We start from the raw sequence: 16226 nt of genomic DNA on the forward strand, positions 1-16226 counted from the left end.
GGTAGAATATGATGGCAGTATATAAATAATAATACATCTGTCCTTGTGTATGACAGTATGATTCATGACCATGTACACAATGAATTGGAGTATTTCTTCAATATGTATATGTATTGCTCCATACATAGGATTATGCGACCTGTTTGTTGTTTAATAATTAATACAAACTGCAAATTCTAAAAAATAAAAATAAAAAAAAAAAATAGCGAGGTAAACATAACAATAGTTCTGTTGTGCAGCAAAGCAGTTCCACCTGGCAAACTAAAGGTTAAATTAATATAGGTACTGTGCCTATTAAGATATGCACTTTGGCATCTTGTTAACTGCTGCCTTTGCTCTTAGATGTTACAATATACAGTAATTACGCATCACATCATATAAAACATTATATTGTAATGCTATAGATGAGTAAAGAGCTTGGGCTTCAATTGTTCGTTACTACTTATATTCATAGAAAAAGCACCAACCTGATTGACTATCAGAATCATCTTCATCCTCTTCACCATCATCTACATCATCCTCATCATCCTCGTCTTCGTCGTCATCTTCTTCATTGGAGTCATCTGAATCCTTGCTGCTGGGAATGTCCGAATCCGTCCCACGGAATTTGTCCAGCAGCGACTTTGCGACATTGTGACGGTGGGAAGGCTTTATTGCTGGTGTTGAATTATTGACCAGGACTTTATCTTTGCAAAAGCTTTGTACAACAGGAGAAGAGGATGTCCCAAGGACAGATTTGTTGGATGAAGAGTTCTTTTTCACGCATGAGCTTAGATTAATTGGCGAGGAAAAGGGGGATGACGGAGATGGGGAAGGGCCATCGTTTAACTTGCCCTGGCTCTTTGTCTTGGTCGTAAGTGCAAGGGGGGCATCTTGGATAACACATGGAATTACTCCATTTGGATGGTGGTTGCCCAACAATGCATTTGCCAGGAAAGGATTAGAGTGGTTGTTTTCTAAAGATGCTGGATGATGACCTAAAGAGCTAGACACAGCACTGGAGACTGGTAGACCTACAAGTGTCTTCTTCTGGTGCTTGGAACTCTCATGTGGCTTCTTTAACTGTGCTGGGAATGTATGCTTCTGCTGATCCTACAAAAAGAGAAGACAACAAAATGAATATGTATTTATGAGCAGTTATTCAGCAAACAGAAACATCAAGCTATCGATGAGCCTTCTACCTACACGTGTTTGTCTCTTGTTTCCAAGAAGAAGGGACCTCTATTGCCAGTATCGTGAGAGTACGGTAAGTGGAGATCTTACATGTGGTAGGTTATAAATCTAAAAACCATTTGACGTCAGATAAGACCCATTTGGCCCATCTAGTCTCTTGATGTAGTCTCACATGTTCCTTTGGTCATATCACTATTGGCTTTATGTTTGGAAGATACTTTAATACTAGTAATGATACTTTAAGCCAGTGTTCAGGTGACATTCTCCAACCATAAATTCACGAGCAGAATATAAGTAAGGAGACTGTGCTGGGACACATAAAAAATAAATAAATGAGGCCCCAGTCATATTTAACACGATGCGCTCCTGTAACCTTCTCATTCCGCTCTCTGTGAAGAGGGCAGGCTTGGTTAGGAGTCACAGCTGAACGTCTCCCTAAGGGACCGTTTGAGGTAGAACCAAGTAAAACAGAGCCTATCGTCTGTAGTGTTTGAATAAATTATTTTCTCAAGAGTCATTAGCCACTGAGATTATGTTTAGATTTATGGGCATGTCAGTGATTTGATAGCAATACTGCAATTTCCTTAAATGTTTCTGTGCTGGGAATACGTGCAAAAAATAGCTGCTTTTAAGTGTTTGTCTAAATAAAGACATATTAAAACAGTCTCGCCGCCTCAAATCAAAAATGTCTGGAGCATGAAAAACACATCATAAAGCACACTATTCATTAAAAGCAGTAAAGGGGATTTTTGATAATATTTTTAACCCACCTGCTTGAGAATACATTATTCTAATGGTATTTATGCCACCTAATTAATTCACACGAGGTTTTAACATAATAATGCAAATACACAAACGTATACCGTGTTACCAATACACAGCCGATCAATAAAACCCACAATTAAAAAGAAAATGAAGCAAAGGTATCTTTTTTTTTTTACTCTGAACTTTGGGAGACTTTGGAACATTCCTGAGATTCCTAGACTGATGTCTAGGAGGTTTTTTTATATATATTAAAAGGAGGAGAACATAACACGGGCCGCCACTTTCTACATACTACCTATGAGAACAGCAGTGATTAAATCATAAAGGAATGTTGCTCGGCATTAGCCACTACGAATGCAAAGCGATACCCTATTTTACCATGAAAGTAAAATTAATTCAGTAAAAAAAATAAAAATAAAAACAGAGTTCCAAGGGTGTCTTTTCTCTAAAAAATGTTCCATTCTCAGGCAGATAACCATCAGCTCCAAATTACAACAATCATTAATTCACTGACATGAACACAGTTCTGTACCCTGACCTTTAACCTAAACAAATGATTCTGCAGATCAGATACTGCCGAGTTTAATGTTAATTCCACCGGGAGCTGATGGGTCCGGGGGGGGGGGGACCTGGCAAGGACTTTCTGCTACCAAGATTTCCTTTAAGAAGTAAATATATATACTTATACGTAGAGACTAGACAGTTTTGGCAATTGGCTACAAAGACCAATGCATGAGTTTGGAGATCCGCTTTATTGTTTTTACTTGTTGTACGCAGAATTCGAAAAATAATAATAAATGCGACAGGACATTATCTTAAGAGAAACCGATATATGTTTCTATTCAAGCAATTCTTCACATATGCAGATGGACAGTTGGACAATTTAACATTTCTAGCTAAAATGAATGAGCACAATCCCATTAATAAAATAACACAAACACTCGTTTCTTACCCTTTTTATTCTTAAGTCACTGGGTAACTGGGTAGAGTCTTCAGAGGTATTTTTGTTCCCTGTTTTGAGTCCATCAGAAGAGGGAGCTACATGCTTCAAGCTTGCGTCCTTGTTGGACTGACCTAGTAAAGATACAGGCTTTGTGCTGGAAACCAGCCCCGTACTCTGGATGACACTTGTGTGTTTGTTCACAGCCTCCTCCTTGGCCTGAGAGCTTTGGAAAACCAGCGGGAGAGACAGAACCTGAGTGTGTTTCTGCTGGGACGGGAACGGTGAGTGCGCCGGAGGGTCAGGAAGAAGAGGTATCTGCTGGTGTGGTCTTTTCTCCTGTGATTTCTCAGCTTTAGTTCCCTCTGTTATTAATTCTGACATATTATGTAATAGCACCTAAAAAAAAAAAATAATAATTCAGAAAACCCTTGTGATATGGAACACAGAGTACCTGATAAATTTAAAGGGACAATCCAGCCGTCGCATGCACTTTTTCTAATGCATGAAAGAATTCTTCATAACCCATTGGCCTGGACCACAGCACCTCCGGTTAATCCGTACATCTGCTATACTCACGCAAGGGTTTTAGGGGGTCTAACGAGACTCCCCACGCAGCCAACACTGACACAAGTCAGCAGAGAAGGGGATATGATTAGCTTCATATGAACACAAGATTATGAAGAATTGAAGATATTCACCGTAGAAATATTATATAAAGAGTCTAGAGCAGGGGTACTTAATACATAGGTGATCCTCGAGGACAACTGAAGTTGGTCCTCAGAAAGAACTGGAGCATTCTATTAAATTGAAGCCATTATTTAATTTATGTTTTTTCCCCTGATAATAGCACATAATAACAAAGTGAGCCTTGGTGTTCAACGTCCTTTAAAATGGCTTAACACTGTAAGGTTCAGAGTACCGTTAGATCCCATATACCACAAAAGGTGAAAAGGATGCAACATATTTTTAGGAGGAAACGCAATGCCGCACCTTGTTTGTCGCTTTATTTTGTGCTTCGGTCTCAGAATCGGAATCGTCATCGCTATCGTCTATACTCGGGTCCTCCTCCTCCAAGTCATCAGAGTCACTAGTACTCACTCCATCGCTTGAGGTGTCAGAAGATGATCCAGAGTCACTGGAACTGGAACTTTCAACCGCTTTCTTCCTCTGCTTTTGCTGGAGAGATAAATTTATTATTCCGGTTTTGCACCGATCGTTATTGGAACAGCAGTTTTTGTCTGTGTGGAATAAGCATCACGTAGAACTATCCAATTCCACTTAACATTTTTTCTCCCCACCCACTAACACTCGGCATTACGGTTCACAGTCCCACATATTTACTCAGTTAATTAGATTAAACCACTAATTCGCCTCTTTCCCCCATATCACTATGTCTAAGATACACTATGCCGTCTGTAATTAGGAAAGAAATACCTTGTCTTTAGTCTTTTCACTTCTAACATCCAACTTGCCCTTCTCTTGGTTACATGGCCTACCCACGATGCCCGGGGACACGCTCTTAGCTTGTCCTACAGTACTTGCGTTAGTTGTTGATAATACAGATGAACAGTTACTTGTGACTAATGTTGGACTAATTCCATTCAAGGATCCATTTATCCCTTTAAAGAAAAAAAACATATTTAGATTTTGTACAATGAGATGGGCTTAAATAAATAATTTAACAAATCTAGAAATACCTTATTGTAACCTACAGGGCATAAATAGAACACCATGCTGATTACCAAGGTACAGATCCATTCTATTGGAATCCAAAAAGATAAATATATTTTTGATACGTTAAATATCAAAACCCCTATCTTTATTTCACGATCAACTGACCCGAAATCTGAAATACTACAAGTAACAAAACGCAACAGAAAATCTCAGACCATAGACATCATTTTTTTTGTAACAAAGGGCACGTTGTATTGGTCCTAAATATAGGGTACATTTTATTCATCCTAATGTATCTGGTGTTAAGGAAAAAAAACACTGCTTTCTAGGGGAAAATAAACTTTAGGCTCACAATTTTATTTTTACAAATTTACAAAGTTTACAAAAAAGCCCTGAATATAGAAAGTGTGTCATTTCTTGGATCTGAAAACCATCTAACATCAGGGCAGTTAACAAAAAAAACAAAAACATATCTGGGCAAAAATAAAGCAAGATTGTCAAGAAGATAACACAAGGAAAACAAATCCACCCAATTACATACTGTATTGGAGCAAATCAAAGAAATTTGCTGGAAACAAATCCTAATTACATTTCTATAGTTTAACTAATAACCATAATTACTGCGGAAACAAAGTGACTGTAACTACAGTGATAACTAATCATTATGGCTGTTTATTGCATTTAAACCACCCAAATTACTATCGAGCCCGTGGAAACTGAATATTACACAGATCAGCATCACTTTTTGTTTTTTAATCTGCGGTCCGATGTCCCTTACGGTACCTTTTTCTGCGCTGCCCCGTCCATTTTTGCCTGCAGTTCGGAGGTGGAAAGAGGAGTCGTGATTTTGTGCCGGAGCACTGAATAAAGGAGGGATCCCTAGCACCGGGGGGAAAAAAGCAGCCCGGGTGTGAGGATCAGTAGCACGCCACCATTCTACACCTGGAAAGCAAACAGAAACAATTACAAGGTATTTAATTAGTAATTGATATTTATCATTATTATCTTTTATTTATATATATAACAATTTATGCAGGGATTCAAGGAATACATACATTGAAAAGGTCTGACAAAGTGACAGATTAAGACAAAGAGTCGCTGTGACTCCTGTAAGAGAGGACAGGGGGTAGAGTGATCCAATGTCGAATTTTGAGGATAAAGTCTCCTTACTGAGTTCCGACTCCTATTTGTGCCCAAAACTGTCCCTGCACACACACCCTCTCGCACTCAGACACATTTACACACGCTCATTCACACATCTTGCACTGAGCCTGTATTCAAAGCGGCTGCAAGGTTACCGAGTAAATGGGCACTTTGGAAGGAGTAGATCGGGGACCACAAGCCTTTAATCCAGGACATTTACAGATAAAAGGAAAGGATCAATTACAGCTCCATAGGTAAAGACCACTGCAGAGCGGGAGCCCCCCACAAGAGCTGCGGTTTTGGAGATGCTCTGACCCAGTCGTCCCTCCATCACAATTTGCCGCTTGTCAAAGTCGCTCAGATGCTTACGCTGTCCGTTTTTCTGACACATCAACTTTGAGGACGAAACGTTGACTCGCTGCTTAATATAACCCACCCAGTGACAGGCGCCATGATAAGATTATAGGTGTTATTCACTTAGATAATAGGGTAAATGCAGTAAAAACCCTGCTAATTGTACATTTGCTCTATTAATGAATGGAAATCAACATATAATCTGGTAAAACTGCATCTGTGAATAAACATGTTTTCATTTTAACAGTAAACAGCGGTGGGGCAGACTTTTCATACGACTCTGACCCATCGATGTAACAGAATAAATTATAATGATACTTATTTTAAGACATTTGTGGAGACATTTTCCCCCTGTTTATATACACACACGTTATTTTGAGCTCAAGTTTCAGTGATTTCATTAAAAAGCCAGTCTAATGTAAGTCATCCCTGCGCCAACAAGCAGTTCCTCTCCCCGTACAGTAAAACCCATACATTATGGATCCTACAAGTTCTCCCGGAGGGCCACTGCGCAGCCAATGACTCCAAATGTCTTCAGAGAGTCGAGGCAACATTCATTTTCTCCAAAGAGGTGGAAATAAGCAAAAACAATAAGCGGAGATTTGATAGCTTCTGAGCGTGTGTGTAAAACTCTAGGGTGCCCGAGGAGCGGTATAACACGGCCGGGGGGGGTCGTAACAACACGCGACATAAAGAACTTCATATACCATTAAACAAGGACAAGCTGTCTACAAGCAGACGGGGATGGAGATTCACCCTTTGGATCCGGGTGTACCGCTTGTGTGTAATTTAGTAGGTTCTCTTCTTCCAGAGGCATCAGCCGGACCCATCTACAGACTGAGTCTACCTGACAGTATTTATACGTTATACTAATAAAAAAAACATACGTGTTTATATTAAGTTATACTTAAATGTATTGAGAAAGTAAATGAAGTAAATGTAGTGTTTTCTGTCATCAGACGTTTTGATGATTCGGATATTAACGGCAGGTACGTTAGCCAGATATTCATTATAAAACAGCTCGTTGAGTATTACAGATCTAATTCCCCGGCTCCTGAACCTCCACAGTTGCCGTGCCGGACTTGTTGAGCCCACTGAGTAATCGCGCTGGCAGCTTCACCTGTCCCCAGAGTGGCAAAATGAACACCACAGATGCCTCATTAATGGTGTCCAGAGTAGGCTTAACAGTCTCTTTTGGGTTAAAATGCAAAGCAGTCCCACTGATTCAGCTCCTTGGTAAGAAATATAGCTGTCAAAAATTACATCGGACTCGCCAAACTCGGGATACTTTGACATAGTGTCGTGCTGAGCAATATATGGCGGCATAATGTGACGGAATCCCAATACATACGCCTTCTACACAGAACAAAGCAAGAATTCAGAGAGAATACCCTTCAGAGAAGTCTTACCTGGAAAAGGTGCTAGCTGGGGGTGCGCTGCCAAGGCCGTGGCTGCCCCAAGGGTTCCCAAACCACCAAATTCCGAATGCCCTGAGCTGGCTGCGTGAAGACCGAAGACTGGATGACTGACCATTGGAAAGGCACTCGACAGATTGAACGGCAAGTGTCCTGCATTTGTGAAGAAGCAATAGATTAGTGTGATCAGCAATCCGGAAATAACAGACACAACCAGCAGCGATGCGTACACCGGCAGCGAACTGTGAGGGACATGCGGCAGAGATCCATACAGAACTTTGTAGAATAAAGAATAAGGACCTTTTGTTCCAGTTAGTTGATTTGTTTTGTTACACACTACTTGTTGTGCCCGGTTTACCTATTGTACAGCGCTACGGAAAAGGATGGTGCTATATAAAGCAATACATAATAATTTGGTCAACTGTCTTCTCTAAAACGTGAAGCTTCCGTCCGGCTTTTCCGCTCACATTATGCAGCTTCGCACGTCTATTTCTCCTTGTGTTTTTTGCACCGTGTCTAGACAAAAGATCTGCGTTCGGGCAGAATCCAAGCAAGACACATAATTACGGCACTGGACCCTTTAAACCTCTGTCTGCGTCCCTTTGATACACAAAGATCATGGGATCATGGGATCATGTCATTCTTTACATTTACAGCGAGAATGAAAATACTCGCTGAACTTCCATAGTAATTAGCTTTCATCTTCAGTCGACGCCTGCAAATCCCTCTCTCTCCAGCTAGAATTTTAAGATTTGCAAAGCAAATGTAATGTCTGCTAAACAGCACACCACGGCCCAAAACACCTTCCACCGGGAGCAGACAATCCTTATCGATGAGCAGATTCGTATCAATAGACTGCCAATATTTTCCTATCAATACACTTGGGCAAGAGCATCAGATAAAGCAATGCTGGGATATTTAATAGCACAATCTCACTATTGTTTAATCCCTTTTTGGTTAAATAAATATTCAAGGAGCTTCCTTCTTTTATAACACAGCACCCATCGCTGTTAGAAAGTCACAAATCATTCCTTGCACAAGCATCATTATGTTAATAACAGCAACAATAATATTTATTAATAATTAATAACAATAATAGCAACAAAGTTCATGGCCAGGAAAAAAAAGTGTTTATTGATTTTTACACAACCAGTTCAGATTTTTTATTTTTTTTTTAACTGAATAACTGAATATTGTTTTCATGATTACAGCATAAGGTATACGGCGCTACGTAGCAGCAATACGCAAAACACATGGAGAAGAGAGAAAAGCTATCGGTGAGTTCCCCCCAGATAGGTTTTATTTATCACCATTAATATGGATTTATTGCTGCGATCACTCCCTTAAAAACATGACCTAACGTAACTGTCGGTGCGTTCCTCCTAGATCTTGTTTTGCGGGTTTCTTTAGAGACACCGTAATGACTTTGTTTGCATGGGCTGCATCCTCCGCCGCGGCGCGGAGCCGGAGACGCTCCCACATCTGTTCTTAATACGGAGGGGAATCATTCTCACTAACAATTATCTTTTGGTGAAGGAGAGAGTTATGGGTCCCAAAGAGGGCCTTGTCGTTTCTTCTAACCCTTTGCTCCCTGTCGCTGGTTACACACCGAGACGATAGTCACTTAAAGTTTAAGAGCCAACCGATGCTGTGTGTCCTCTAATTCCGGATTGAGAAGAGTTTTTACAAGCAGAGATTCTCTTTGAAATGGGGATTTGTTTAAAGCGCGTAGTAAAAACCAGAGTCCAGACGCTCACCCCCTCCTGTACTCCACATTCTCCAGGACCCCACTGTTGTCAGATACATTTCTGCTGCTTTCTGTCATTTAAATGCTACTCCAAATGCATTGGATATACCATGCATATTAATGTATGTTATGGTACAGCTATTGGGGCTTATTCACTAAATGTAGAACTGGCAGCAGAGATGTGTTTTAGGTCCTTTACTTCACCATACGTTATGAGCTTGGCTGGCCCTGTATGATGTATATTTAAGTCATCAAGGTTTCCTTACATATTGAATTATGCATTACACATGGCTAGCTCAGCTCTTCACCCAAGAGAAGTTTGTTGGGGTTGGCCATTTATAATAGTGAAGGGATTTACACCGCAGCTCTCCTTTCAGTCAATAAACACCATCTTAGCATCATCATAGGCAACTAGATTGAAAGAGGAGGCTTTCAGTTGGTGACAAAAGGCTACGTATGTGGCATGCAATGGGTTAAGATCTAACTCTGTATCTGTGAAAACGGACTATTTCAGTCCTCTGATCGGTAGGCAATCATTGCTCTGCACAGAAGATGGGGATACAAAGTTCATTCTTTAAGGAGCAGTAAAGTGAATTATATGCCATTACCAATCAACTATCGTTTGCCAGATAATCGAGTTACACACGATTACAAAAAATCTAGTTACCCGCAGCAAAGATACAGTACCTTTACCAGAACCGGTACTAATGTGCATTTCCTATGCAATGCATTGGGTTTACGGTCAATATTCCATGCAGTTATTCACCGTAACGGCTTTTTCCAGCGGGATGAAATAGAGGTGTGTGCAGACTTAAACACTTTACGCTTTGTCATAAAGTTTTATAGCATGATTCATGTATTCATATTTTTGCTTATTTGGACAGACTTAAAGGAACGTTAATGATTAAAGATCATACGTCGTGTGCGCTAATACAGCATACAGGTCATGTTATTAAGACGATCATCCGCACGGGCTTGCTCCTATGTGGGTCACCTACACGAGCTGTAAGACAAAGGAGTCGGACCGTCGTCGCAGGCTTGTCTTCCCTCCGTGTAAGTTGTCCGATGATGGAAGACACGGCTACGTCGGAGATACTGCATCGACATAAAGAGGGGACCCAGTTATCTGTGCTCCCACAATGCAGGCAACCCAACGGATCAGTTTTTCCACCAATGCAGACAGAAGTTGCGTAAGGTGGACCTTCTCCAGAGACATATTTCATTGAGCGAATTAAATAAACCCAATTTAAGACAATTTGTACACGTGTGATCAGAATTCCAGATTATCCGGGGCCGGTGTGAATTGCCATTTTAACAAGTTGTCACAAGGTGTGGGGTTTTTCCCATCTCCATTTCGTGTGCCGTTCCTCTTAGACATAACAGTAATTGAGCTGTCTAACGCCTCGAGCGGATAAGCCCTGGAAGATCTGCCATTGTATGCTTTCCTCTTAACGTTAGAGACTGGAAAGGTTTCTTAAACGTAGTCTTATGACTACCGGTGTCTGATTCACATCACATGACAATTAAGCATTCCCTGGAAAACACTAATCCAGATGGCGTAAAATTCTTTGCGATTAAAGAATTGGTTTGGACGTGGCTTGGGGGTCCACCTAGATTAAGTATGGCGTTTCCAAGGCTGCATTTTGAGTTCTGGATAAATGGAACAGCACATTTCAGTAGAAGCTGATTGGATGTGGTGACATTAGAGGGCAGGTTCAGGGGCAATAATTATTAATGCCATGTAACTAAGTTTTACGCTACGCCTTTATTTCACGATATCGGTCAACCTGCTAATCCCGGAGCGGTTTTGGTGGCAAACTGTATGTCTGTCTTATTGACGGCCCAATATAAATACACAAGTAAGGTGCTAGTTACCCCTCATCTGTAAACGACGTGTAAATCAGTGCGTATTTTGGGGGGGGGGGTGCTAATATGTGTGCATCGAAATCACGGCAACTCTCTGGCTATGATTTAATGAAAAGCCTAAGGGGAACAGGATTTTTAAGGCTTACATTTAGGAACATATAAGAAACGAGATTACGTTAATAAACTGTTTGCTTTATTCTGACCCTTTTCATCAGACCTTGAGACGGTGTTCGGGAGGAGAACCGGAGGTCACTTTGGCCATCCTGAATAAAACCATCTCTCGTCTGGAAACTCATAAATTATTTGTTAAGGGAAAGATGAATCGGCCTGAAGTGACTTAAGATGCACGCCGCAAAAAGCTGTATCAGGTTTATCTTTGAATTCAGCCCGGAAAGTCGTCTTTAGATTACAAAGCAATCGCTCATTGCCTGACCAAAATGTCAACGCTCTTACAAAGCCGCGTCGCCTACAACGTGACATCAAGAAGCACCCGATGAAAGCCCGTCTCTGGAATCAGAAACTCGCCATGACGCGAGGCGCTCGGGACTTACTCATTTCAGGAGAAAAACCTAAGAACGGTTTTATTTGTAAAAAAAAAAAAATATATATATATCAGTTCTGCTCAATTTTCTAATTTCAAAACATAAGTCGGCCCCTTTACAATTTAAACCAAGTTTAAATGGCCATCCCCAAGTTAATGCTAAAGACTCATTACGACAATTATTCTGTTTCTGTCTCATAATCTGTGTGTTAAAATATTTATGGGGATACCTGCCCCCACCCCAAGAAAATGCATGAATGCTTTACAAATTGTGGCCCCGGTAACTGTATATTTTATTCACTCTTCTTCCATTGTTATTTGTAGGGGTCATACCAAAAAAATTGGCACAACACAAATAAAGGGAAACATGGCAAGGAGTGAAAAGTATGAGAGCTTTCACTCGTCCAAAGAGGAAACTTCTGTAATAGCGAATACGCTCAGGGCCGTAATTGCCACTGGAACACAGGAGTGATGAGAGTGATAAAGGGCCATTGGAACACAGGAGTGATGAGTGATAAAGGGCCATTGGAACACAGGAGTGATGAGAGTGATAAAGGGCCGTTGGAACACAGGAGTGATGAGAGTGATAAAGGGCCATTGGAACACAGGAGTGATGGGAGTGATAAAAGGCCATTGGAACACAGGAGTGATGAGAGTGATAAAGGGCCATTGGAACACAGGAGTGATGAGAGTGATAAAGGGCCGTTGGAACACAGGAGTGATGAGAGTGATAAAGGGCCATTGGAACACAGGAGTGATGGGAGTGATAAAGGGCCATTGGAACACAGGAGTGATGGGAGTGATAAAGGGCCGTTGGAACACAGGAGTGATGAGAGTGATAAAGGGCCATTGGAACACAGGAGTGATGAGAGTGATAAAGGGCCGTTGGAATACAGGAGTGATGAGAGTGATAAAGGGCCGTTGGAACACAGGAGTGATGAGAGTGATAAAGGGCCGTTGGAACACAGGAGTGATGGGAGTGATAAAGGGCCGTTGGAACACAGGAGTGATGGGAGTGATAAAGGGCCGTTGGAACACAGGAGTGATCTGTACACCTATGCAGATATTCCATTAAAAATTAGCTGTTTCCAGCTTCAATAGTCATTTACATTAACCCCGTCTGCGCTGGATTTCTGACCGATTTCATATTATTTTAATAGACAAAATCTGCTTTTCTTTCAAAAACAAGGACATTCCTAAATGACCCCAATATCAGAATATTGCACTGTATATATAACACTGGCATAAGGACAGGGATAAGCATCTTATAAGTGTACTTTAGAACTATATAGCAGAGGTATGCAACATCAGATTTCTCCTTCCATTCTACCCGAGTACTTTTGTTAAGTAAATAGCACTTCGCATTTTTTCTTCAATAACACTTAAAATAGTTGCTTTGTGAGCCATTTCATGAATCTCGGTGACATTTAGCTCTGCATTCCTCTGAAATACATTTAGCATGCAGAAACTGGCACACACCGAGCTCTGCGCGGCTACCTTCGCATCGCAGGCAGGGGGTCGCGCATGCACATTCACAGCAGGGGGAAGATAACCTCCAGCAACTCTTATGCTTTGCACGGGCTGCACGTGAGAAAATACGTTATGCTTTGTAGTTGTGACCAATTTCTGTGACAATTTGGATGATAATTCTAAGCATTAATGATCATTTAAATAAAGAGTGATCACTTTGCGTATGTCAGGAGAATGAAATATGCCTCCGACACATCTCCTTAACAGAAGATCAAGGAAGCCAAAGATATGGCAATGTGTGTATATTATATACATTATATATATATATATATATATATATATATATATATATATATATATATATTAATTTTCATACAAACAGAAACACACATACCGTATTTGCTCGATTATAAGACTAGGGTCTTTTTAAAATAAAATAAAAAATCTTATAATCAAAGTCGACATTTCTCCTTTAACAGAGCGTTACGAAATGTCAGTAAATGTGTTAATAAATAACGCGTTTCACTCAATCGCTGCGGTGGGCATTTTGTTTCAAAATAGTCTTGATTTAAATGTAAATTATTGAAATATTCTGTAATCCCAGATGAAACGCATTCCTGTGGGCAGAGTTTAGCTCTCAATAGGTATATTAAGCTTATGATTAATGCTCTAGAAGAGAGCTGACATTTTAAATACTGTTTTTCCTGTAGTGTTGATGAAACTTATTCCCTCCTGAAATGTCACTGCAATGGCTCCGGCATTTCCACACAAAACCCGCAGTGCCAGGAGAAATCTACTCTAATGTGGATAAATAAATGAATAATACGGTGCAACGATGTGATAAATGACTTATAAACGCACGCGGCCATACCAAGTCATAACCTACACATCACAAGTCATTGCCGCTTACAGAATGCCTTGTATCTGCACAGCTACATCTGGTTATTGAAATGAAACAACTTGGTGTTAAATAGTAGCATAGATCACAGAAACATGCTTGTTTTTTTAACACCTTTTGCAATGCCCAATCCCCAGCAGGGGGCGTCAGGGTCCAACCCCCGAGGATCGCAATTACACCAGGATATAGGAGCAGATCTTGTAAAGGCTGCACATGCTTTGCTGGGTTAACCCCTAGTGTGTCTCAATGGACAACTTTGTGTTTTGTGTAATAATAATAGGCATGAAGTAGCCAAAAAGCATTGGCTAAATTGGCCTGACACTCATTACCCTCTTCAGCTCAACCCCCCGTATACCAATTAATAATTCAAGTACTAGAGTTCTGGAATCAAAGTGTTTAAGGAACACTTCTGTGCCCCAGGAAAATCTAATCATTATAAGTGTTTTTTGTTTTAACGGAAACCACACAAGCGTCATTACAGACAAAGGTTAATTATTCCACATCAGTATGATACAGCGGCTTCCTGATCTTCATTGCCGTCATCAAATTTCCAATCCCCTTACCTATTCGTAGCACTATTTCTGCCAAAAACAACATTAGCCGGGCTTCTTTGATTAACATTGAAAATAATGGTCCAATTTTTTTGCTTTTCCATCAAATTCTTTGAATAAAACAAACACCAGCAGGGGTGCTCATCCTCCTCTCCCTCCACAGAGATCTAGTTGTCCCCATACCAAGCACTAGAGTCCCAAGGACTGTCCTGCAAAGGGTTGACATATAGCAGCATTGCAAGATTGGCCCAAATGTCTAATTGTAACATGCCCAATTCAGACCTTTATTTCATTATTTGCCACAGAGTAGTCAGGGCCCACCTTACTAATACGGGCCAGGAATGGGGACTGATGAAACCTACAGTAATAAAGAATAAATCACATGGAATTTGCATTTGGCATCAATTAACATCATTATTCCTCCCTTCCAGGTATCTCCATCTCCGCGATCACATCACCTCGAAAAAATTATCCACGAAAAATCTGTGCTGATAAAGGCATGGAGATATTCCTGCCATGAATGTTAGTAGCCACTAAATGTCACTGTTGTTCTCTCCGGAAATAAATAGTAAGCGCGTTCTTAATCGTTTGCAGATGCCGGGTACAGAAACAAAAGGTGACGGGTCCGGGTACGATAAACCAGCCCCAATAACCCAATAATTTCAGACTGCAGTATGGAAATAATCTGCCAGAATAACAAAAACGTGAATCTCAAAATAACGGCAACCGAACCATTTCAGTGACACTTTGGGCAAAATGAATATAATACAAAACAAATTACATTTTTTGGTCATTTTTGAAGAAACCAAATCCAAGGATTTTTTGGGGCAGGGCATACAATGGCAAACTATGATTTTATGAAAATCTGATACAAATTAGTACTTTAGTGAAAGTTTTAGTGAAAATTCTGGCGCCAATTTGTTTACCAATGAATATCAAATCAGGGACCCCTATGTATGCAAAGCCCTGTTAATACTCAGTGGTGTCCCTCCACGTTAATTGGGGGCCAGAAACAGCTTGGCCGTTTTGTGAATGATTTCCTTTGAAAGCAGGAGATGAGGCTACTGCATTCAGTCAGGTAGATATGGAAGTCATCTGAGAAGCAAACGTTCTTCATAGCCCTAAATGACTGGGGATCGGGAGTCAGTGAAGTGCACGATCCCTTAAACCTCAATTCTCTCCTCTCCAAATGGTTTACAAATTTTTTTACCCAGTTGGCACCCAAATGAACTTTGTACCACATTTGAGATGTTAGACAGCCCCGTGAAAACCCATTACTGCCGTCAGCCACGTGAAAAACCACAAACCCCAGCGTAAAGCCAACGTACCACAAGCTGTGATGGCGGAGCTGAGGGGCGACACTCCAGTGGAAAGGCCTCCTTTAGTAACTGCTGCGGATGGTGTGGAAGGCGACGAGGAGGTCGCTGATGATAAATTGGATGTTAACCTCTCTGCAGACTCCATATCTGTGAAAAGCAAAAAAAGATAAAATAGCCGTAAGCCTCAGAGCACGTTACAGGTTTATAAGAACCTTTACTCACAGCTTTCACCTCAATTCTCAATTAAAAGGCTGGTAAGAAAATATTGTGTGGTCAAGTATTGTTTGAATGGTACCCACGGAATCCATCTTTTGTTCCTATGGTCAGGGGGTGCACAGGTAGCATACCATACCGGCATAGGGCCTAA

The 16226-nt window shown here is 40.8% G+C and overlaps 1 protein-coding gene across 6 annotated transcripts in view; it reads right to left on the reverse strand.

Moving 5' to 3' along the window:
- The window catches only part of LOC149272688 (bromodomain adjacent to zinc finger domain protein 2B-like), a 36564-nt gene extending 20560 nt beyond the window's left edge, over positions 1-16004 (reverse strand). For 3 of the 6 annotated variants that reach the window (XM_089506824.1, XM_089506820.1, XM_089506819.1), the window contains exons 1-7: positions 15848-16004; positions 7462-7620; positions 5339-5491; positions 4316-4500; positions 3872-4057; positions 2891-3277; positions 468-1092 (exon numbers count right to left, since the gene is read on the reverse strand). In XM_089506824.1, coding sequence (XP_089362950.1) covers positions 468-1092; positions 2891-3277; positions 3872-4057; positions 4316-4500; positions 5339-5491; positions 7462-7620; positions 15848-16004 — 1852 coding nt within the window. Of the gene's footprint in view, positions 1-467; positions 1093-2890; positions 3278-3871; positions 4058-4315; positions 4501-5338; positions 5498-7461; positions 7621-15847 lie in introns of all 6 variants that reach the window. The other 3 variants (XM_089506823.1, XM_089506821.1, XM_089506822.1) reach the window with 2 other exon arrangements.
- Between the last annotated feature and the right edge of the window lie 222 nt (positions 16005-16226).

Source organism: Sceloporus occidentalis, unplaced genomic scaffold, assembly GCF_023333645.1.
Source record: "Sceloporus occidentalis isolate IW3139 unplaced genomic scaffold, rSceOcc1.0.p SCAF_425, whole genome shotgun sequence".
In the NCBI taxonomy this organism is placed as follows: Eukaryota; Metazoa; Chordata; class Lepidosauria; order Squamata; family Phrynosomatidae; genus Sceloporus; species Sceloporus occidentalis.